The sequence below is a fragment of the Numenius arquata genome, chromosome 2 (genome assembly GCF_964106895.1).
Source record: "Numenius arquata chromosome 2, bNumArq3.hap1.1, whole genome shotgun sequence".
NCBI lineage: Eukaryota > Metazoa > Chordata > Aves > Charadriiformes > Scolopacidae > Numenius > Numenius arquata.
In genome coordinates, this window is record NC_133577.1 from 88,410,967 (window position 1) to 88,435,151 (window position 24,185).

The window sequence follows — 24,185 nt, forward strand, 5'->3', positions numbered from 1 at the left end:
GGAGATCATCTACTCCAACCCCCCTGCCAAAGCATGTCCACCCAGAGCAGGTTGCACAGGAGCGTGTCCAGGCGGGTTTTGAATGTCTCCAGGGAAGGAGACTCCACCACCTCTCTGGGCAACCTATTCCAGTGCTCTGCCACCCTCAAAGTACAGGCTTACTTGCTTTCAGCCCTTCTCTTTCTAACCAAAGTGGCCACTAAATACACTTCCATGTAGAATAATTACCAAATATCAGTCCCAAATCAGCTGTGAAAGGTATTTGTAAAGGTGGAAGGGCCTGTCTTCATTATATCATAGGGCCACAAAATATAGTCTTCCCAATACAGAAAATTAAATACCTGCAACAAGAAGGGCAGTTTAGTTTGTATAACTTGGATAAATTATTGGATTTTTTTTCTGTGTGTTTTTAATGAATTCCATGCATAATTACTACTTTTATGGGGTTTTTTCCAGCAATATGCAAAAGGATCACCTGGTTATGGTCCATTTTAGGACTGGCTATTGGGATCAAGTTCTATGTTCATTGTGTCTTACTTGACAAATAACCCCACTTACTTCAACACAGCTTTTGTAATGTGATATAACAAACAGCAAAACATGCTCATCAGTAAATATTTTCCTTGTGAAAGATTGTGTGGCAATATATAAGTCTTCTCGTGAGCCAGACATGAGTTTAAAACTAATAAAATTTTCTGCTTTTGCTAAAAATAATTGAGGAGAAGTAAACAATACAATAGACAGACTAATGAATAATCTGTCTGAATTACAGGTATTGACTTCAGTGAGGCTAGCTTGTAATACATGAATAAAAACAGCTCAATATTTTAAACAAATCCTTATCCGTAACGTATATGGATCACATACCTGTGTATTATGGTTTTGTTATGTATCCAAAATTGTGGTCACTTGTTTTCTTGAAATTTCAAGACATGTTGCCTGCTGTCTGCTACATACACTTCAGCAGAAAATTTTAGCAGGACCCAGGAATAAGAGTAGAAACATGCATATACATTTTTTCCCTACATCACTGCACTATGTTTCTACTATTACGTAACTATAGCATTTTTCTATTTTCTAATTACAACTACTGTTGTTCAAGAAGCAAACAAGTAAATATGAGCTACACTTGCTGGCTTTTTGCACTGAAAAATATAGAAACTAGAAAAATATACAAAAGGTGAGGATTGTTTCTGTGTGCTCAACTCAACAGCTACCACTTTAAATATCATAGTTATAGGAAATCCCAAAGGAAATAAATTGTCTTTAAAACAGAAAAAATACCGCTGAGCGTGCCTTACATCCCTGTCTACTGTTAGCATGAAAATTAAACTAGTATAAAATTATATAGCATTTTAATTGCATGGTTATTGATGGTTTTGTTGTCACATTAGGCAATGGCACAAAAGGAAGATATGGAAGAAAGAATAACTACGCTGGAAAAGCGCTACCTCAGTGCACAGAGAGAATCCACCTCCATACATGACATGAACGATAAGCTGGAAAATGAACTGGCAAACAAGGAAGCCATCCTACGTCAGGTGCGGGATCTGCATTAGTCAGTTCCTTTCTTCATAAACAATGAAAATTAATGCAAAAAAGGGGGCAGATCTACAGTAGGAGGTTTCCATTATGTTAATCTGTTCATTTTTAATCAACCGATCACGTTTTTAATCTAAAAAACTGGAGTTGTTCAACATCTCAGCTTCATATCAGCTATTAAAACCGTGAATACTAAATCAATGCGTACATTCAACATTGGAAAATAACTGTGTTTTCTCATAGGGTCTTAATAAATGCACATAATCATAGCCCCTAAGTAAAGGGTTATCTTTGCTTCTTACATAATAATTTTCTGAATTTAATTAAAACAACAACAAAAAAACCTAAAAACAGTATAAGCAAAAGAAATTTCCTTCTGCAGGAAGGACCAAAATTTGCATACAATAGATTCTAATTATTTTATGTATTAGTTATGCATAGATAAACTATCTGTGAGTATATTTTAGAAAAGAGTGTAACACGATAGTTCAATTTTTTCTCATGGTCCTTTGTTCCCACAGTGATTCCAAAAGCTGAAGTGTAAAGTGAACATAAAAAAAATGTTTATTAAGTTGAAGAATACAATGTAAGCTGAAAGCTAACATGAAATTAATATACTTCACACTGTAAAAGATGAAATTGCTTCTCAGCCTCAGTATCAGACTTCTTTATTTTTTTCACCTATCATGTCTTCAAACAGTATGAAGTGCTATATGAGTAATAAGCCTGTATGATCTGATAATCTCTGCTTCTATGATTGTATGCAGATATATTTACACACACATGCACACATCCCTCTGTATGTGTGTATATTTATGTATGTGACTACCTCTTCAGAGAAATTAAAGCATCAGAACTCAAACTCTCTGGCATCTACCAGCTTCCTTTGGCTATATTAAGAGGTGTCTTCAGTTGTTAGAAAAAAATAAAAAAAACACCCAACAAAGTAAGGTACATGCATCTGTCCTTAGAGTTTTTATTACTGCCAGTGTAAGTCATGCTGTGCTGCAGAGATCTACCTATTCAAAGCAGTGATCAGTAGAATTAGGCTTAGAATATATACAGACAGACTTGAAGTTTGTTTGCAGCATTGTGATGTGAAAAGCCTACCTTTTCATGCTTTTGAAGGATTAAAAAAGAACCTAAAAGCACACTCCTTTTTCATTATGTCTTCTATTGCTTGGAATGAACAGGAAAGCAGGAAACACTAGTCAAGCCATTAAACAATTCTTAATCATATGGTGCATCTCAGGAAGCCAGAAAATACTGCAGTTATCAAAAGTCCTCCTGTTTCTCTTAATGTTTATCACAGATATGATCATGAATTAATTAGCTGAGCAACAATTATCAGTTTTAACATTTCCTAATATATGATTGGCATTTGTTCAGAAAACTGGCAATTGGCAATTTGTTCATAAGCTTTGCTGGGAATTCCATCCTTTTGGAATTGTCCTTCCCTCCCATTTTAGCTGATACTTTTCTGTGAGAGGGAGTAAATATTTCCATTTAGAAAATTCTCATTTTACTGGCATTAATACTTTTATTTTGCTCAGTTAAACAATGCATCGATGAGAGGACCTTTTTGCTCATCTTCATTAGTACCGTTTTACAACTCCTTTTGTTCACCTTCATATGATCCTTGAGCCTCAAATCACTCATTAGGGAGATCAGCAGCCTATACGGTTCCATGCTTGAGTTAATACCTTTCCAATAAACTGTTCCAGGTTGCAGAATATCTATGCTTATCTAGTGAGTTCTGATCGCTTCCCCAGTACCAAGAAATTGAAGGGAAATCTTAATTCTGATTTTATTTCTTATACTTGCTTACCTATCTTTGGCCTTCAGTTGGAAGACAAGAACAGACAACTGCAAGAGCGTCTGGAGCTGGCTGAGCAGAAGCTGCAGCAGACGATGAGGAAGGCTGAAACCTTACCTGAAGTGGAAGCTGAGCTGGCTCAGAGAATTGCAGCTCTGACTAAGGTACTGCTCTGAGAAATAGGTTCACTTCAGAAGTCCCACTGTTTAACATTGATTTGCATCCTGATTCCTCACCTCAAGGACAAAAACTAAAGTAGTATCAAGCTGATTTGAAAGGAGAAAATGCTTCCTGATAAGTATGTGCCACAAGTTTAACCAGGAATGGTCTCAACGTTGTGTTTGTAGTTCTTAGCATTTTATTAACGGGAAAAGTAGTTATCTATAAGCTAGTCTACACTATATTTACAAAGGAGTCATTTATTTCCAATACATCAACATTACTTATCCTAGGAGGATTCATTTTACTGTATAAGAGTTTCTAATTTAAGGGGAGAGTGCAGAGGAAAGTCCCATTCCTACACATACTTAGTTCTTCTGGACATTTTCATATATGATGTGTATGAAACAACAGTTATTTTCATTCCAGTAAGTGCTATAAAAAAAAAAAAATCTTAATGGCACCTGGGATCATTTGTACAACACAAATGGAGGCAACTTGCAGTACATACTTACAAGGCTTTTGAATGATTCTTTGTATCATGTATTTGCAAAGATAAATGTGAAACCCTGAGAGGACTTCAAACTGTTTTTTCTGATGAATTTATTATATGGCAGCTTTCTTGCAGAAAAAATGAGAAGATAAAAATAAATTTCAGTAGTGTGGTTTTCATATTTGGCCTCTAATAGTTTTAGGTGTGCATGTAGTTAATACTACAGCTCAGGTATTTTCAGCTTCCTAAAGACATATAATGATAATATGTTTATTCTTCATCTCTTAAAATCAGAAAAATAAAGAAAAATGCATTTAAGAGATTGTATTACATATAATTCTGATTTATCTAAGCTTTTCTTTCTCTATTGCCAAGGAATGTTTCTAGCTATTAATATGCCTAGCCGTTTCTATATTTGATGAATTTTTTTTCAGTTCTTGTCTTTTTCCATTTATAGTGAAGCTTTAATTGCAGAGCAGCTCACTACTGAAGTCCAATTTTTAAGTAATTTAGTTAAGTAGAAAGAAAGAGAAGCTTTTTGAGGATTTGATGGTGGTTGGGGTTTTTTATTTTATTAAGGTAAGATCATTATTCAGTAATCAAGATCTTGTGCTGTCCACTTTAGGTTTATATGAATGGGTGGGAATTTGAAAGAGAAACTGAAAAAAGTGGGGAAAAAAGGAAGAATAAGCATAAAGGGAGCTACATGAAATACCAAACAAATATCATTGCATTTTAATAAAAACTCAGGTGCACATAAGAGCAATCCCTTGGCATTTTAACTTTTTTTTTTCAGTTGTTTCTGATGCAACAAATAATCACACATTGTAATGCCCTCAGTAGCTTAAAAATACTGTTTTCTATTTTAAGAGGATTTTTCCTGAATAATTTCTCCAGCAATTAGGCACCAGTAAGTATTTTGCAGTCTCAAGCATGTCTTTTCTTGCAACTGCATTTTTCCTTGAACATATATTAATGACAAATATTGTAAGAAGAAATCCCATTTCAACCATGCAGAGCACTCAGGGACCATGAGATACTGTTGTTATTGTGACCATAAAGTTGCAGTGTACATCTCCGTTTGTCTTCTTACATTATATCATGGGATGTGGTTAGAGAGCTGTGAACAGAGCTGATACTTCACCCCATTTCACTTGAATGTACTTTATCAAAGTTTTTGCCAAGCGGGAAATTCTAGGAAGTGCATTAGACTGTAATGCCAGTTCTGTTCATTTCTCTGTGATTACACGAAAAACTAAAATGAATTTTATTTAAAATTGTGTCTTGGAATACATGACATGAAGAATGTCGGAATTTGGCCAATAGGCCAAATAATTATACATATTGTATCTAACATCTTTGCAAACTGTAGAGCTTATTAAAGTGCTGGTTTGACAGCTCTGAAGTTTAAAGTCCAGTACTTTTCATGGATCACATAATTGTAGCTTGGGACCAAGGACAATGCTGTAGTCACTGCAGCTTACTTAAGTAGTTTTAAATTAGATAGCTGGTATACTGTTACCAGGCTAGCTATTCAGTGAAAGCTCCAAGACCTACCTAAGGGGCTGTATAATGCTTAATTAATTTTGCCTTTGAGCTTTGTGCCAGCATACACGTTGTCGGTAGGACTTTAATTAGCTGACTTGAGACTACCTTAAGTCTACCTACCTGAGCTACGGTCACTGCATGTCCATGTATACTAAGTAAAAGATGAGCCCCCTGAATCCATTAGTCTTTCTGCACTGCAAAAAAGTCAAAACTGATTCTCCTTTCTTTTGTACTACCTCAATGAAAGTGGCTTCTCTGAGATTAATGGGTTACAATCATATGAAAGAGGTGAGTTAAGCCTAATATTCTATATGTTTTTTTAAAGGAAAGTAGTATGGGATAACTGGAAACAATGACTGCTTAACTGTGGGCAAAATATAAGACCGAATATTTACATGTGGAGATAAAACAGAACAAACATATTCTGAATTTGGATGTGATTTTTTCCCCTACCCACCCAAGTTTAAAATATGCATGTTGCATTTCTGCGTTCAATTTATTATACTCTTCCTCATAATATATCTGGGTTGGAATTCTGCAAAAGAAGGATGTAGAATGAGATCCTTCTGTGGCATCAGTTTTTAAAACAAATTGTTTTTCTTTTTTTTTATATATATGGGCTAGTGAATGCTTTTTGCTACTTTTCCATGCCCAAAATAGTTCATAAGGAGTGAACTTCCAAAAGTTTGGACAATACACTGAACTCAGATAAGTACCCATAAATTTACCTGAATCATTTGAACTTTTCTTTGGCTTTGTTTTCACTTTGTTCTGCCCATTGGGTGAGCAACTGGAGGGTTAGTCAGCCTGTGGCAGACTAACCTGGAACAGCATGATCCCATGTACTGTGCTGTGCTGCCTGGCCATCGCGCTGGTAACTGTCTGGTCATGACAAGTAGCACAGCTCTCAGCATGTATCCAAGGTTTAGATTGCCATGATTCATTGAGCCACCTTGTACTCACTCTCACAGTATCGGTCTGTTTGCCTGCCCTGGAGAAGAGGCAGTTGGTTGTAGAAAGAACCTCCCTCCAATATTAACTAAATGTTTCTTTATCCTATAAGACTTATTTTCCTCAGAAAGGACAGACATTGGAGCACCTAGAATCTTCAGATGGTTAGTCTGTTAAACATGGTTTCTCCTTGCATGTATTGAAGGAGGGGTCTAGTGGAGACAACCAGCATCCACCTACTTCCATTCACTCACTCCCACCAGTAGTCACTCTTCCCCTTGGGTGCTTGTGCAGCAGAGGTACCATGTTACTTCTCTGATCACAAGACAGCAGTCAGCATTTTACTCCATCATTCCTGTATGCAGGTCACCAAAAATACTAACAATGATTTTTAGCTGTACTAGAGAAGCACTGACATGGAGAAGAGGAAACTATAATCATAATAAACCACAAGCAGCATAGTAACACGTTCAGCTTATTTTAAAGGTGATAAAAAATTACTTGAAAGTTGGAGGCAAGTGGACACAATGCTTGTTTTGTGACAATGTGAGGATCTCGTTTGCATTAAGTAGGGAAGAAGTTGCAAGAAAGTGAAAGGAGGTCTGCAGCGGAAAGGATGCTAAGAGGGGAAAGAAGTTCTCCTGCAATAAGTGGCTGTGTTTAAGACAGAAAGCTCTCTGAGAACAAGGGTGAGAGAGAAGATGATGTGTTAGCTGGAAGAGGAAGTTGGTAACTCTTCTCCAGGGGTGGGAAAGAGAAAATCTATGCAGAGGGAAGCCTGAGACAACGTCACATTTACAACACATTACTGTCTTCTTAAACTACCCCTCTTCTTGTGTGCTTCCCATTTCACAGAAGATTTTGTCCTGTTAGGAGGAAGAAATGAACGCTGCAAGTTTGACAGAGCTAAATGGAAGGAGTTACTTACTAAATCTACAAGATGTAGAAGGTAGTGGGGGAATGAAGGAGGGACAATACTGTGTGGATGTCTAGTGACTGAAAGGTTGGGTTTCAGAAAAAAGGGTGACTTAAGCCAACATATTTTGTCACATTTGTAACGGGTTAGAAGTGAGCGTGTGAACGAGTAGCTGATAACTTTGTGAGCTGTTGTGACTCAGTCACCATGATCGCTTATTTTCACCTTCAATTGCATAGCTTGATTCAATAACACATTCTTTCTTCTTGAATAACTCACTCTTTCAAAGGATAGCCAAAAAAATGTGTACCATGGGAAGACAGTAGGAAATCTGGAGACAGCAGGTGTTCAGAAGTCAAGGTCTCAAAACTGTGGAAATTGGCTTGTACCGTTAGAAAAGTTTAGATTTGTTCCTGCAGATCAGCATAGGGAAGAGAAATGATAGCACCTGTACTGTACAGGTGCTTTCTGCATCTGAAATTGGATTTCTTTTTTCAACTAAGATGTAAAGACCTAGAAAATGTGCAGTGCCAACAGTAACAGATGATGTGAAAGCAACATTTTTTTTGTGGGCGCATTAGCAGCAGGAGCAGCAGCAGAGTTTTAACAGGGTTAGAGAGCAATAATACAAGCTGCTTCAGTATTCCCTCAAAGCAAAATTTTCCTGTCTATTACTGGCTTATACTGGCTATCTCTTTGCTATTTCATAGCATTTAGAGTGCAAAGTGAGCATTAAGACTCATGCTGGTATCTCATAGGGGTCAGGCATTGTTAGTTTTTGTCCATATATTTTTAATCCAGTCCAAGATGCACAGTTTCACAAATCTATTTATAACTGAATGTGCTGGCTAAATGCTTTAAATGCTAGTTACTGAATACCGCACCATGTGTCTTACTAATCCTCCTGTACAGAGTACTAGCAAACAGGCGTGCAAGTCATACATTAAAAAGAAGAATGTAGGGTAAGGTCTGCCAAGCAAGTAGTCATGCAAGTTCCACTTTGGAAAGTTTTTAAGTCAATTAACTCTTCGCAAAACAAGTCGGAAGAAATCCAGATTCTGTTTATGAGCCTCAGAGTCCACAGTTATACCTTCTGTTTTACATGTATCTGAAATTCTGCTAAGGGAACATGAGTAACACTGGCGTCTCAGCCTCAACCTCATGCCTCAAACCACAAGGCAGAGGTGAAGATATTCAATACTTTTATGTTGGGCTCCCAAGTCTCTCAAAGAGCCTATTCCAGCGGGAATGTCTGGGGCTAACAGACATGGACCACAAAAAACTGTAACCACCACAAGTTTGTCAATCCTAACAGTATGGCCTGGGGAAGTCTGTGCAGGAGGCATTTGCAAATCCATTAGGGAATAGGTGAATTGCTATAGGTGTGTTTGTCTGGAAGGTCTCTTTGAGACCTAGCCTGGGGCTTTCCTCAGTGTAAAGGGCAATGAGAGGTGTTGAAACCCTCGTTTTGGGAGTGTGTTCCAGCTAGGCAGACCAGGAGATGGAGGGGCTACTCTTTTCTACTGCAGCTCTTGTCTACAGGTGGGTTTCTGGAAGTGAGAGAAAAATGGAATATACATGTGTGTTTGTGTTTCCCTAGCCCTTACAGAGGGCACCCTTTTGATTCATATCTCTGCTGCAGGGGCTGCTCGTGCCTTTGGCTTGTAAGAACCAGTGGTTAAAACCCCTAAATAACATTAGAATGTAGGGTAGGTACTAAGGCTGCACACCTGTGCTTGTCCTCTGTCAGAAAAGCAGTTGAGCCTAGTTGTTTAATGTCTCGGTTATAAAATAATTTGATTCTTTTAGAGTAATACAGAGTAACACTTTAGGAGCAAACAAATGAGATGCACGTAGATAAAGGAAACATAAAATATTCAAATACATTTTAAATGTTTAAAGTAATGACATTAGTTTTGATTCTAAGACATAGTGAATTTTAATGAATTTTAAAGTCTTTTTATCCTACCAAGAGATGTAAAGGGAGATGAATGGGGGATCAGGTCTGTTTCCTTTTATGCTGGAAAATCAAGTACAGGTTCTCTGAGCCACATTCAGGAGGATTTTTTAAGAAGGATGTACCTATCAACATTGTAATATTCTTAGTGAAATAACTGAAAATTACTATGCAAAAAGATTTTTATACATCTTAAACATATGCCTTAGTGAACTGTTAAAGCAATAGAAAGTTATGAAATAACAGAATCAGATTACTATAAGAACCTTAAGAGAACATCATGTTCTTTCAAGAATGCTTTCTACAGAAGAATTCAGTTAACATACATAATTCTGACAATAATTTTTTTCCTCCTCCTTTTCCAAATAATAGTTAGGCCTAATACCACAATAATTTTATGCACTGAAAAGGGTATTTCCTGCTAAGGAATAAGGTATGGCATGGTTTGGACTGAAAATCTATTATTCAGTTTGAAAAATAAATGTAAATTATATAGTTGGCTAGACTGGCTTTCAAGGACAGGTTAGGACAGACAGCACCACATATCGGAAGACTTAAATGAAATCTCCTTTGAACCTAGAAGTATTAGTTGCAGTATCTTCATAATTTGCATTAACCTACAATTAAGTGTATAGAAGCAGTTAAGATTAAGTAACTCACTTTTAAAGTTTGCAGTCAGCTAATGAAGCTTCTAAGTAGTTTAATTTTGTGGGGTGATACCACCAATGTGTTCTATATCTCCCTCAATGAAAATGATTTCAAAAAGGTAGATCTGCTTAAGCCTTCTCCATCATCAGCTCAGAGCTTTGATTATTTCAAATCTTCCCCTGACCCTTGGAGACATATTAAGGGAAGACCTTGAACCAATAGTGCAGCCAGGTCTCAAAAAGGGGAAAAATCTATCTTCTACAGAGGAGGATAAAGCTTGACCACTTTGTGGATCTGGTTTTCTGCAGTCACAGGGACTTAACTTTCTCAACCCTGTCTTTATCCAATTGGGAGAGGAGGCAGTGCATTAGCACTTATGTGCTGAACCAAACTAATATGTAAATCTAAAAGATAAGAGAAAGAAAATCACAAAGGAATTGTCACTGGTCCAAGTCATAATAAATAGACAAAATAGTTTCAGATAATGAATAAATTCAAATACACCACAATATGCCTCCTTCATGATCAGAAATAATAACTGTACTTATTAATATACTGACTTTCCCTTAAATTTTGGAAGAATCTGAGTTTTGTGAATATGCTTACTCTGAAAAGAATAGTGATCTTCAAAATTAGGCATTATTCTTATATTTGTAAAAAACCAAGATTTTCTCATATGGATGTCTTCATATCCAAAGCTGCAGTTTACATTTATATATATATATAGGTCACAGGCTTGTTTTCCGTCTGATCTTTTGGTCCTGATAATACTACTGAGTTTAAGCTATGGGTATTTTTAAGTTATGATGTACATCTGGAATTACTTTGGTATCTATTCCTAGTTATTATGATAAAACATTGGTAGACAACAGTATGAAAAACAGTCTTACTAAAAAAATGCAGTTGTAAAATTAGTATTTCTTGTACATATTAAAGTTTGCTTATTTAAAGATGTAGTTCAGGATTTCTTTTTGAGAGAGGGCGAATCTGACAGAATGAAATAGCATTTGACAAGCACAAGCTCACAACTCAGTCATCAGTAGCACCGTCTATACACCTTATGCACATTCCTGTTTCCATAGCAACAAATCCAATATAGCATTTCCCTTTCTTTAAGGGCTTTTTTTAAAATTTATTTTGAATGATAACATAGACTTGTTGATATGACAATAACATGAATATTCATGTTTTGCAACAAATGACCTAATTAAGGTCAACTTCTGTCAGAAGTAGTAATGAATCTTAGGATGGATTACCATTTCTAAACTCAGTAATGACTTTTCATTCACATTAATGAATTTTTATTTATAGGTTCTTCTTTTATCTGATGACCTTGATTTTCCAAAGAGATCCACCAGGGTGGATCCTTTCAAAGGGATGAAAACTATATTGTTTATTTAGATGAAAGGTCTTATGTAGTGTATTCTAAAATGGAATACTTAAGCTTGAGCCTTGTCTCTTTGGATGTTCTTTCTGTTTTCTAGAAATTAGGGAATGTACCATAACATTGCACAGTTCTGTAACTGACCGATCCATTAATTTAGTATTTATGCATTGTTTTCATTCCTAGAAAATGATAGAAGAATTATAAAGGACTTTATGACATTGGCCTCATAGAGTCCTATTCTGGTCTTTAGTTTGCCATAATTCAAAAAAAAAAAAAACAAACATTAGATTAGATAGTATTGCTTTGAATCCACTCTGTAGTAATATGTCATCAGCCAGCCATCACTAACCTTGAACCTCCATGTGTAGGTTGATAGCTTTTTTAGCATTCCATTATTTTCAGTTTCTCCACATCAACTGCATCATATTCACCAAGTATCAGTGTAGTTTATTCCACATAAAAATCTGTCAGTTAAAAGTATTAAATTTTCAGTCACACTTTTCTTTTAAGCATTCTGTGCTGTGTTCTGTTCAGTGTCAGTGTCTTTAGTTCTGATTTTTCAATTTTGTCCCTCTCCTTTTCCTTGACTTGTTAGTCTGATCCAACCTCTTCTACCTCATCTGATGATTATCAATATGTTATGGAAGCTAAACTACAAGAAATGATCTCCATACGTAGGAAGGTAGTCCTACTGGACTTTACTTTCTATTGCTAAATAGAATCCATCTGATTTGTTTTCATTTTCTTTAACTTATTTTATTATTTTTTTTATTGATAATCAACCATCGTGCAGTTCAGTGCTTCAGGAGCTTACAATTTTACGATGGCAGGTTTGTGTTCAAACCATGCACAGTCTGCATGTTACATTTGGCTGATTTCATTGCTCATAAATAACTCCAATGTTTTGCTGATGCTTGGATGTAACAGGCCTTTGTAGCTGACACATTTCAAGCAATGCTGTTCAGCTGCCTGTTTAAATAAAGTTTCTTTTCGGAAAACTAAGTTTGCAGTTAGTAGTAGCTTGCTTTATGTTTTGTTTAAACTTTACTGAGGTGAAGACTTACAAAGCCACTTAAGTTACAGAAAGAGTCTTTCTATTTTTTTTTTACAGGCGGAAGAAAGACATGGCAATATTGAGGAACGTATGAGACACTTAGAAGCTCAACTTGAAGAGAAGAATCAGGAGCTTCAAAGAGTATGTGTATTGCAGACAACTTCTGTACACTTTTCTTCTTTTAATTTGTCAATACCACATTATGCCCTCCAGCACACAAATCTATCTACTGGTAAATGTTTTATGTACAGCAGTGATGGCAGCATCTTCCCGCTGTACTTGACTCTCTTGATATACTAGTTTACAGCTAGTTGTAGCTTTCAAAGTATTCTGCTGATACAAAAAATGAATATACATTAATCAATAACTGTAATTACATTTCCTGTGGAATTTCTTTAAATGGATACAGTTACCATATTTTTTATTTTTTTTTTTTTATTTTTTAATGATACAAGTCTGTAGTGGTTAATTTTGGAGCCTACCAATCTGTCTTTTCTGTTCTACTTTAAAGGCAAGGCAAAGAGAAAAAATGAATGAGGAACACAACAAAAGATTATCGGATACTGTAGACAGACTTTTGACAGAATCCAATGAGCGTCTGCAGCTACACTTAAAAGAGAGAATGGCAGCACTTGAAGAAAAGGTACAGTGCTAACAGCAGTGTAAAGTTCAGCTTGATAAAGATTCTCCTCTGTGAAACCTGTTCTACTTTTGTCATGACAGAGGCATCATGCTGATTTTGTGTTACCAAATATAATCACAAATATGGTCTAACTTATTCATTCAACAATTAATTCAAGAGTGCACTCAAAAATTTTTCCAGAACTACTGCGAACTGGATATGCTGAATATTATGAGTCCCTGTTTTATCAGTGGGGATTCTGTCGAAGAACTTGTAAAGAACCAGTGCACAACACAGTACGAGGCAGTGAGAGAAAGTGGACAAGAACTGAGGAATGGCTACGTTTTGGATGTGCTGTCATTCCTTTATTTTAACTTGCTGATTTTACCTCACTTCCTCTGGGAAGAGATAAATGGTGTCACCACAGGAGAAGGAGCATCTACCCTTGGAGAGGGAACATTATTTACAGGTTTTCCGTGATTTGAGACACAATGGCCCTGCAAAATTCAAATCACATGACCTCTATATTCATCCTTTATGCCTCCCTCTTCTATTTATTCCCCTTCAGTTTGATCTGAGGGGAATCTTTCAGTGCCTTTCAGAAGGGCATTTCAGAACCTCCCAGAAAACGTACTTCTGGTTTATATCACTGAAACAAAATGTCTTACAAAGCAAGAAATGGGCTGACAAAAGAAGAACCTGAGAGAAATAGTTGTGTAAGAGTGTGACAGTTTCTTGGTTCAAGGAAAACGCAAAGGTTTTGCTGTTCTTGATAGAACATGGTCCTATATGTTTGGATTATTTCCAGTGTTTTAAATTAAATACATACTCAATTGAAGCATTAAAGGATTTCAGTTTTGAAGTCCAGCAAATATGAACTTTTCTAACTTGTACATGGAGGCTACATGTATATGATGATATCTGGTATTTTATATATCTCTAATTTCTTTCTCTTTTTTTAATTTCTTTTTTTATTCCTAGAATGTTTTGATTCAAGAATCTGAAAGTTTCAGGAAAAATCTGGAAGAGTCTTTACATGACAAGGTACTAAAAATTACTGTGATTTTATCTGGTTTTATCAAAAGTTATATATTTATTATTTGCAAATATGTATATGGTATATTAATTATCCAACTAGCATGTAAAATCTTCCTAGCATCAATGATAATTCCTTGAATCACCCAGATGTCTTAGCCAGCCTTTGAGGGTCTCTAACAGTTGTTTTGAGCTAAGTTTATGGTTGAGATCCTAGCCTCAGGAATTCAGGACCAAAATTCATATTGATTTTACTGGCTTTGGAATTTTTGTTCTATCAGTTTTAATTCTGTCTTGTTTAAGAGAAGTGTATGCATAACTGGTTACACTTTCATACTGAAGAATGCAATTTCTTGATTTGATGCAACTCTTCTTAACAGGTGCAGTGGCATTATGCTAAATATAGCTGAAAGTATATAGGCTTTTTTAGTTCATTGCAAATTAACCCCTAATACTGTTTAGTGAATCAGTCAAATTAATTATAACTACTTATTCCAATCTCAAATATTCAGATTTTGTTTTGAAGTTATACTTGCCTTGAGCACAGTAGGATACACAAATGTATCTGCCTTCAGATTCACAGAAGTGTTTTTGTAATGTATCAAATCCATTTGAAAGAGACTGTATAGAATTTAAAAAGCATAGCTCCATTTGATACTAATATATCATATGACATCCAAAATCAAGAACTTTGGGAAAAATAACAAGAGATGTATCTTTTCAAATAAATTATTTTCCTCTACATTCAGATAAGCTATAGAAAAGCAGAGAGATTAAAGTCTCAAAAAGGAGCTTGTAGGGCATTTTAAACAAATAAAATTTCTGTGCTGTAGTACCTAAGTATACATATATAAGGTGATTCAGCTGTTGCAAAATTAGGATCATATTTCACTATCAAGTTGGGTGACAAAAAGGACATTTCTAAAGCTGTATCAATTGAAACAAAAGTTTCTATCATTTTGCTACCAAAGAATCTAAACCTGAATTAAGGATACCAATTTTGTTTGTGTAAATAAGGTATTTTGCCAATGTTATCTACAGCATAACTTTATTGTTTTAAAAGTGTTAAATTGAAAGAGAATACAATGGCTAATTCTTTTTTAGTCTGGCTTCTGGCTTCAATGTACATATCAACTCTTGACAAAGATAAAAAATCTGGTATAAAAATCTAAATTTTTATCGCAGCTATTTTTGCAAAGATATTTTTATTCATTATATTTATTGATTCTTGCTTAAGGATAGGAAGTGAAATAAATAGAACACCTCCGCTACTGCTCTGTTCAATTGGAGATCAATTCTCTTCATACACAACCACATCTGTCTGACTCCAGAGCTTCCAAGTTCCCACTTTGAATGGTTTATTTGTTCCACTTGGATGATGAAAACAATGAAGCAATTTCAGATAGGTGGACATAACACCAGATATTAATAATCTCTAAATAACTAGCAAATAATACAAGTCAAGTAACCACCAAGTCATCTCAGTATCTCTATTCAACCAAGAAATAGTGTAAAAATGCTGTAATAAATGTAATAAAACGTGTTACTTTTTCATCCCATGTTCTCTCTTAATTTTCTTTAAAATTCTTTAATTTCTTTTCATTTTATTAGTAGACTATCATTATTTGTGCAATTTGCAAATAGCTCTTTTTTCCGTAGTGGCTGTTGGCAATAGTCTTTTTGTTAGTTAGTTCCAAAAATCCAATTTTTGTGGCACTCTGTCAGTTTTCACCAGCAGCACCTCATATTGGAGGTTCATCAACTTCCAAGGATAAGCTTTAAAGCTGTAATTCAACAAGAAACATAAAATGTAGTTGTCTTTAAGTCTGTGTCTCTATTAGTGAAAGGCCAGGACACAATCTCTGACTCTGAAGGGCAAATGACGTGTTGCACACTAAGGGTGTGCCCAAATCAGTGCTGTTTCTTCTTTTCCTCACCCTAGCTGTATAAGAAGAAAAAAATAAGTTTCAAGTACCAACCTGTCCTGTCATCAATTCCAGCTAGTGGAAAACAGTAGAGTACCATACAAGCTTCTCTTGCTGCTTATGTCTTATTAGCAATGAGGTTTGAATGAGTTCAGTGCCTTTTCTTAGTATAGTCAGTGTATCTTATCTTACTTGTTTAGCTTTACAAGAGCAGTATCTCATAAACTAAATGTATTTAGTATCACAAGTAAGTATATGCTACTATCCTCATTTCCAGGAAAGACTTGCCGAAGAAATTGAGAAACTGAGAGCTGAACTGGATCAAATGAAATTGAGGGCCGGTTCTTTAATCGAACCCACATTGTCAAGGTAATATTTAATGACAAAATTTTCCTCTCTTTAAGTTGAAATAGAACATAAATATAAGTGTCAAGTCTTTACAACAGGGATGTGTTCAGATGATGCATAAAAATATCATATAGTTCTTTGACAATGTAAAAACTGTGCAGTGATTATTACTGGAGTTTTTCACATTTTTCTTAGGTAAGCGGGGCCTTATAGCAGTAAATATACACTGAAATATTACTGAGATTAAGGAAAGTCTTTTAAATTGTGGAATGTTTTCAAAAGTATATTCAAATACCCATTTTTTCCCAAGAGAGCTTAATAATAAAATTTATACCATTGTCTGTAATGCTGAAACCAATCAGCGCATTTCTGATCTTATTTATTTATCCTGTCAAGTAAATCTAATAATTATTTTTTATTAACAAGAAATAACTCAGCTTTGCTTAGTGTGCGAAGATCTGTGAAGACCACAAATCTTCAGCTAAAAAGATGAAAGCAGTATTCTGAACATACCATAACAGGACATTAAACATTATGCCTCTTTAAGGCGGAAACACAATATGGGAACAATAGTGAGAGAGTTATCATAGAAGTAGCTACCAATGGCTGAAATGAATTTATAATTCTAGACAGACAGTCCTTCTTGCCTAAAAGTATCCCTCAAAATAAAATTACTTTATCGATAATTGTGTTCCATATCCTATTTTCATAACAAGCAACATGTTAACTTTTAAAACCTGTCAGCCATAGCTCATGGACCAAGACTGAATCCAGAGCACTATAATCCTCTAAAGTTATTCTTGTTGGATAGTTTTTTTGCTTGCGTTGGATATTGTCTGCCCATTGTTTCCTCAGACATCTTGCTCAGTACCTGCACATGGTTTCTCCCCCGACCTTTTATTATCTCATGGAATAATATTTTTCTATACATGGCAAAGTGTAAATTGCTGAAATTCAGAATGTGATGCTTGTAACTGTTCAAATTTTTGCTCCTTTGGGAGTGTAAGTGTGACTGTTTGAACTTGATAAGCCATCTAAGTGTTCCCCTAAAACAGTATATTTCCCCTTCCATGACATCACCTCATGAAGCTACCACCCCTCTCAGGAATAAGGAGCTATCAGCATTAAATACTTATTTTCAGCCCATATTCAGTTCTGTATTTGCAGGAGTTTTTTCTTTCAGCAGAATAATGAAGCCAGTCAACAGATAGGAATTTACTGTCAGAGACTGGAAACGGGGCTGTTTCTTTTTTCCTGCCAACTTGCTGCACGAGTAGCAAGTATTATCAATTATAAGAGCAAAGTTCTATTACAGGAAATACAGTACAAATACAGAAAATAAAAAACAGTCATTGCCCTAAATGGTTTACTGTATAACAGATGAGAAACATACAGGCAAATTAAACATACAAAACCCCAAAAGATTATTGTCTGGTGTTGTAGATGGAGGGCTTAGGAGATTTGTAGGCCAACTGTTGTCAATTTTACTTATTGTTATAATGGAAAAAATACATTTTAGAGAATTTTTTAAAAGGTAAAATTGTAATTTTTCTAATATTATGGAAGTTCCTATCAGACATGATGGGAAGCGTAAGAGAATATAAACTAATGGTTGCTCAGAAAAGGACATGTATTTATTCTTTATAAAACAAACTCTATTCATGCTTGAAATGCTTCCATTATTATTTTAGATTTGTCACACTACTTACACTACCAGACAGTAATTACATTTCTTCATTCCACTCTGTCAAACTAGCTTGTAGTAGAGGCTTTCATGTTTTTCCATGATCTTTTTGCCTTTCCCATTTATCAATAAGCTGTCACCACAACTGTAATATTTTATCTTGACTTTAACTTTATTAAAGTGATGTTTGAAATTTCAGTCTTCCAAGTATGAGTGTGTTTTAATTCAAATTAAGCTCTTCTCAAGGGAAAATGAACCTCTGTGTTTAGAAACAAACGCAGAACTAGAGGTCAGGAAAACAGTCAAGCTTACAGCCTGCAGTTTTCAGCATAGATATATGTGGTTTTCTGTACTCTTTCCTTCATTTTGGATAGCAGACACTCTCTTTCTTAGCTTTGTTATGTCTAGTATTAAAGCCATCATTTTCTTGAACAGTTTTCATTTCAAAGTGAGAGAAGTCTTTAAGAACAAAACTTATGCCTATTCTTTTTTCCCATAACTGGTTATTAACATTGCTGTGAACCCTATAAGTTGTCTGTTGGTGATTGTAAGCATTTTTCCCAAGTTTAAAAAAAAAGATTTAAACAATGTAAGTACAACATCAAACTCTCATTTCATGCTCTCATAGATAATAAAAAGTCAGAGATTTTTTAGGAGTTGCTATAAACAAATACATATTTAGTTGTCTTATCAGTATAGTATTTGTTAAATTTCATTTTTTTACTATAATCATGCTATTCACATAGTTTTATGTGGAGATTGCTTATGTGTTAAGAACTATAAATCATTCAGATCTTCACTGCTGTGGCTGAATGCTTAAGTGGTGCATGGAGCCTTTGGTCTTCTGACTTGGTGACACAACCCGTGGGCAGGAAGCTTCTATTGCACCACGCAGGGAACTTTTACTGCTGCTGTTTGACCAAGGACCGTTGTCTGCAACCAAGAAAAAATATGCTGAATTCATCATGTATATGCCCCTCTACAACGTCACAAGATTTACCAAGGGTACAGGAAAAATTGGGGGTTAAAACTCTCAAAAGCATCATCAAATAAAGATGAATCATTCATAACCAATGTTATATATTGCAGGACAGTTCACTAATATATTCATAATGCGGGTCACCGACTTACAGTAGGAAAGTGTTATAGATATCCTTATTCATGAGCATGTAATGTGTTTACAGTAACCTCAGGCATATTTATTCAGGAAAGCAATGGAAGGAAAATATACAGGATAGTACATTCAGCAGCCAGTTCAGTTAGTTATCTTGTCCTGAAATTTGCTTGGTTTTTCATGTTAAAGTTTTGGATGATAATTTTCATTATACATTTGGAAAATGCAAAGGTTTTATTTGTTTGTTTTCTTCCTTAATTTCCTCATAATATGATTTCAAGTTTTCACTTTTAAGTGATTTTTTTTTTTGTGATGTATTTTTGTAATTTATTCTGTGATACATAATTTCTCTGTTTAAAAGAAAAAAAATCTGTGTTTCTAGGCTGAAGGTCGTTGGATTGGTTTTGTTACTATTATTATTATTGCACTCTCAGTCTACTTCTGTGTCTCTTCTTATAGGCCTCACCTTGACACATCAGCAGAACTGAGGTATTCTGTGGGCTCGCTGGTTGATAGCCAGGCTGATTATCGGTCAACTAAAGTGATAAGGCGACCTAGAAGAGGCCGGATGGGCATACGCAGAGATGAACCAAAGGTTAATCCCCAATTTCTTCTCAGATATTCCCTGATAAAAGAATATATTTCAATCTGTTAAGCTTACAGTTTGTGTACTTCCAGAACAACAACAACAAACCAACAATCCACCAAACAAAAAAAAACCAAACCCAACTAGCAGGGTTTTTTCTATACACACTTAGACAAGATTACTGTTGTACTAAAATGAAGGCAGAAACAGTTGAAGTTCAGACATCAAAGTTTAAGCATACTTGACTGTCTGTCTTTTCTAGGTATCTTTTTGTGTAAATTTTCCTGATTAGAAATTATGCAATAGAAATTATGTGAAAATATGTTGCATCATTTGCAGTAATATTTAAAGTATTAATGGAGAATTAATCCTTGAATAGGTTTTCTTAAATGTTAGTTGCTTTCCTTTCCCATTTTATACAAGTTCAACTTTGCAGTTTTTTTTCCATGGAATAAGCCATGTACACCCTCATTCCTGCTCAGGTAAAATCACTTGGGGATCACGAGTGGAATAGGACCCAGCAGATTGGTGTTTTGAGCAGCCATCCATTTGAAAGCGACACTGAAATGTCCGACATCGATGATGATGATAGAGAAACACTTTTCAGCTCCATGGACCTCCTGTCACCAAGCGGCCATTCTGATGCCCAGACTCTGGCCATGATGCTTCAGGAACAGCTCGATGCAATCAATAAAGAGATCAGGTATGTAGCCTGAATCAGCTGTGATGAAATTATGATTACAGCTTCAAGCTTTCTTTAGTGCATGAGTTCAGGTACCATTCACAACAATTAGGAAACCACTTGTGCATTTAAAGGATTGATAATGTGTCTGCTTTTCATATGAGAGTATTGATTGTGTGAAGGTAAAAATGGCATCTTCATTTCCAAGACATAGAAATGTCTTTCAAAAAATGTTCCTGGTGAAGAACTGCTGGGCAATTAAAGAGAAGTATGTTAGAGAAGGCCAACACATAGCAGATTTGACAGAAACCTATTCATGGTCCTCTTTTCAAAGTCTTTTTCACTGTTCTGTATGACTCCTCTTACTCATTAATGACGTCCTATCAGAAATGTTTTATTTCAGTGCTCTTCATGCTTTCTTCTGATAATTATTCCTATGTTACTTTTCATATAAGCCAGGTTTTCTAAGACATGGGTTTCACTTTTTATTTTTCATCCTCCAAGTTGGGTTATAGTGCTTGGAAATAAGTGGTGAATTGTATGTATCTTAATAATTTCTATGCAGATTTAATGGAGTGATAGAGAAGCCAATGACATATTTTAATTAAGTGATTTTTAGAAACGAAACCATATTTTAGGCTTAAAGCATTCTTACATGTTTTTCAGGAAAGGTAATTTTTAAAAACTTCGGGTATGAAAAACATGCTGTTATTAGCAACTGTTTCTCTAAAAGGAGATGAAGGAGATTGCTAAATGTATTATTGACCTTCTGGTAATACTATAGACAGAAAGGCTGTGGTTAGAAATACAATCAAAACCAGATTACCTTTTGACAGATCTCAGTTATTCTCTGAGCAAGGTAAATTGTAACGGGAGAACTCTATTAGAAGATATTGAATCTGAATAACTTCTGTTCACAGGGAAGATTTACAGATCTACAGCTTTGCATTTTCGCTACTCCCAGAATTTCTTCATTCAGATAGGATTACTCTGCTATTTATTAGAGCTGTCAAGATAGGGACTGAAAAAGAAATTTTGTTGTTGGGAGGGTAAATCTCCTTAAAACAGTATACATAAAAGAGACAATCTTATCTGTATTTTCTATTATTACAAAGAAGTCAGCACTGGGATGAGCTCAGGAAGCTGTAGATGCATCAAATGTATTTGTTTTAAAAAATGCTAGCATTTTGGCAATTTAACAAGTAATCATGTAATACAGTAAAAGGTTTTCACAAGAAATTGTACCTGCAGGTGAGATAGTGGGATATTATTTGTGCCTTCCTTAGTTAGATCACTATTTTACTTAACACAGGATCTTGATTTAGATGTTAGGTAGTTTTATCTCAAAAAGGACATGAGGATACACACTGTATATAGCCATTTTTGCCAGAGGTCCACTGAGAGCATTTTATTTACCCTACCGATAATTGTATACTGAAGTGTACGCTTTCACTACCATCACTGTCATTATTAAAGAACCAGGTAACTAATTTTGTATTATTTTTTGATATGTTTCAGGAAAAATGGTTCTACAAGGATAGTCTTATAAACTGACTGCATTTCCCATTTTCTTGGTTTGTTGTGGTTTTTTTCCTTGACAAATACTACAAGGGTTTATCAAATGACTGGAGATATCAAAAGAGATCCAAAATTGCCTTAGATTTGTTTTATTATACAAGATGATTCAGAATTTAATTACTAAAATTAAAAAGATTGTCATAATTCCCTTTCAAATTATTATTTGCTTTTAAGTTCCTGCCATGCCTCATTTCAGAAGGAGCTGTAGATATTTTATAGAAGTTTTGAAATGGATATTAGGGAAGAAGATTTATCACAGTACATGAATTTGTAGGTTTCTATTTTCAATGTATTATTGTTTCATTTATCATACTTTCTTCATTTCACTCAGAAAAACCTGGTTCACAATTTCAGCCTCCCCAAACTTTGTATTCTCTCATTTACCCATGGCCCTTCATACTTCTTCCTCCTCTTTGCAAAAAAAAAAGACTCCTCCTAACATGGGTTTATGGGCAAAGGACTTATAAACAAATGTTTTATTTTAAACATATTTGATCATTCTAGGTACAATCACAATTAAAATCATAAACTAAAGAACTCAGTGGAAGCATCCTATTGAGGCTATACAGGTTGAAGAAGCTTATATTTTTTTATTAACGAGAGAGCTATTTTAATGAAATTCACTTAAAAACTCAATGCTTTAGAAACAACTGTCATTTTTTCATCAATTTGTAGGGATGAAACAGACAAATTGTTTTGCATGTTCTCTTGTTTTATTTATATGGATTATCTTAGCAATTCCCTTCTTAAAGGCCCAATTTCATTTGACTTAAAATTTGTGTTCATGCTTTAGAAACAGAAAATCAGATGAAGCCAACTTAAGATTGGAATTAGTTTCCTATGGTAAATCATATCATTAACTCCCCATCCCCTATGCTGTCTCCTTTGCAAAGGAAGAAACCAATCTTCCTGAAATGTCATATGTCAAATCTTGTTGTTGGGCAAATTCTTCAAACAATTTTTGAGGATAGAGGAACTAAGAAAAAGATTTTTATAATTCTGGTGAAAAAAAAAAAAATACTCTTTTCAATATTATTTTGGATTTGGTCTAGTGTATTCATCATTGTTTTACTTTCAAATCCCATTTGAAAGGAAACAGATTTCACTTTTGCTTTGGGGGTATGCAGAGAAATATAGAACCACGTTCTTCTTTTATTTAATAAGGTTAATCCAAGAAGAGAAAGAGTCAACAGAACTGCGTGCCGAAGAGATAGAGAACAGAGTGGCCAGCGTGAGTCTGGAAGGCTTAAATCTAGCCAGAGTCCACCAAGGTACATCCATTACTGGCTCAGTGACGGCATCGTCACTTGCAAGTTCATCTCCTCCCAGCGGACACTCAACTCCTAAACTCACCCCTCGCAGTCCAGCCAGGGAGATGGACAGAATGGGGGTTATGACGCTGGTAAGAAACTTTGTGATGTCAATTTTAGGTGTGATATTACTAGTATTAAATACTTATCTTTTAACTGTATGAATGGTTCATCTCTCTAATTCTCTATTCACCTCTTCATCATACATACAGATAGCAAATTCCCTAGAATATGGAAATTTGGGTGGTTTGGTGTTTTGTTGTTGTGTTTGTGAACCTTGCATGATCTACCAGGTACATAATGATCTGAGGATCAAGGACCTTCAGTACACAGGCAGTGGAATTAATAAGAAACAGAACTGATGATTGGAATTACTGTAATTGATTTATATGTAAAAAGTGTTTTCTAATGAAAAGTTCTGTGGTGATACAGTTATTACACAGTAGTCTGTGGGACTATTGGTGTTTAAACCTCCACAAAATGTCTAAAGACATTAAAACCTTCTACTACTTCATATATATGATCATTTGAATATACTTCTGTATTTGGTATACTCTTTTGTACTTGCAGCATTTTATTATGTGTTCTTCATGACATCAAGCTCTTGAAGTAAGTACTTTGTTTTCCAATAATTCATTTAACTGATATATTTCAGCATTACAAGTAGCACACATAAACAGGAAACAAGCCATCAAATTATCATGCAAAGTATTTCTAACATTACTGTTCCTTTGAAGACATAGTCTGAAATGTCTGGTTTGATGTGAAAAGGGATTTGCAAAAAAAATTAATTTTGGTCCTAGGCAAAATAAGCAGTGCAACAGTCAAGT

The 24,185-nt window shown here is 35.1% G+C and overlaps 1 protein-coding gene across 1 annotated transcript in view; it reads left to right on the plus strand.

The window, feature by feature from the left end:
* Nucleotides 1-24,185, plus strand: part of PPFIA2 (PTPRF interacting protein alpha 2) — a 340,732-nt gene that overhangs the window by 271,026 nt on the left and 45,521 nt on the right. Inside the window, exons 8-17 of the mRNA XM_074166889.1 lie at nucleotides 1,395-1,541; nucleotides 3,388-3,522; nucleotides 12,013-12,099; nucleotides 12,529-12,612; nucleotides 12,983-13,114; nucleotides 14,075-14,137; nucleotides 16,331-16,422; nucleotides 19,659-19,794; nucleotides 20,268-20,488; nucleotides 23,210-23,447. Of these exons, the coding sequence (XP_074022990.1) occupies nucleotides 1,395-1,541; nucleotides 3,388-3,522; nucleotides 12,013-12,099; nucleotides 12,529-12,612; nucleotides 12,983-13,114; nucleotides 14,075-14,137; nucleotides 16,331-16,422; nucleotides 19,659-19,794; nucleotides 20,268-20,488; nucleotides 23,210-23,447 (1,335 nt within the window). The remainder of the gene's footprint in view (nucleotides 1-1,394; nucleotides 1,542-3,387; nucleotides 3,523-12,012; nucleotides 12,100-12,528; nucleotides 12,613-12,982; nucleotides 13,115-14,074; nucleotides 14,138-16,330; nucleotides 16,423-19,658; nucleotides 19,795-20,267; nucleotides 20,489-23,209; nucleotides 23,448-24,185) is intronic.